At 64.8% G+C, this 1024-nt stretch overlaps 1 protein-coding gene across 1 annotated transcript in view; it reads left to right on the plus strand.

Annotated features, from left to right (window-relative positions):
• The window catches only part of PIK3CD (phosphatidylinositol-4,5-bisphosphate 3-kinase catalytic subunit delta), a 28531-nt gene that overhangs the window by 19347 nt on the left and 8160 nt on the right, over positions 1 to 1024 (plus strand). Inside the window, 1 exon segment of the mRNA XM_023746358.1 lies at positions 34 to 80. Coding sequence (XP_023602126.1) covers positions 34 to 80 — 47 coding nt within the window.

Below are 1024 nucleotides of genomic sequence, written 5' to 3' on the forward strand. Positions count from 1 at the left end.
ATTTTTTCCTGGGGGCCCTGGATTTGTGTACAGCTGTCTTGACTCAGGGCATTAAAATGATTGCGGTCGGGCGTATAAAGGTAAGGGCCTCTTGGCCTGCGGGGGGGAGCGGGGGGGGGGGCGGGAGCGGATGTTTTTTGCACAAACAAGGTGGCTGTGGCCTGGAGGGGCGGCGGAGGAAGAGGGGGGGTCACATGAAAGCCACCTGACCACATTACCCAGCATCCCGGCCCAGGGTGGTTGTGAGCTGCTTCAAAACAGGAAGGGGGGAGGGGAGCAGGCCGTGGCCAGAGGCCGATTCGGAGAAACTGGGCCCCGCGAGTTCTGGGTACTTGGCTTTGGCGGAGGCTGTGGGACCAGGCCCAGCCCCGGGATGTGGAAACCGCAGCTGGGGAGGCGGCAGGCGTTGGAAGGGGAGCTGCTCCAGCTGGGCTGGGCCTTTTGGGGCTCCCAGGGGGGATGGGAGGGGGCGGGGTGTACAACGCCCGCCTGGACCCTGGGGCCAGGCCCCCACACCAGCTCCTCGTCCTCCTCATCCTCCGGACAGCCTGCTGTGCAGGTTTTATTGTCCCATTTGCAGAATGTGGAGCCCGGGTCCCCAGAGGGTGGGTCTCCTCGGGGAGCACTTTTTGGGGTGATTTCATAAGCAGGCAGGCCTGGGTCCCCCTGGTGAAATCCTGGAGGTTGGATGCAGGCAGCTTTCTGCCACAGCAGAGCTGGAGGAGGCAGGCGTTCAGGAGGCATTCAACCTTTCCCCAGCCTCGGGGCTCCTTCCCCAGCCTCGGGGCTCCTTCCCCAGCCTCAGGCCTCCTTCCCCAGCCTCAGGGGCCTCCTTCCCCAGCCTCGGGCTCCTTCCCCAGCCTCAGGGCTCCTTTCCCCAGCCTCAGGCCTCCTTCCCCAGCCTCGGGCTCCTTCCCCAGCCTTGGGGCTCCTTCCCCAGCTCAGGCCTCATCCCAGCTCAGGGCCTCATTCCCCAGCTTCGAGCTCCTTCCCAGCACAGGGCTCTTCACAGCTCGGGCTCTTC

The sequence above is a fragment of the Myotis lucifugus genome, unplaced genomic scaffold (genome assembly GCF_000147115.1).
Source record: "Myotis lucifugus unplaced genomic scaffold, Myoluc2.0 scaffold_658, whole genome shotgun sequence".
In the NCBI taxonomy this organism is placed as follows: Eukaryota; Metazoa; Chordata; class Mammalia; order Chiroptera; family Vespertilionidae; genus Myotis; species Myotis lucifugus.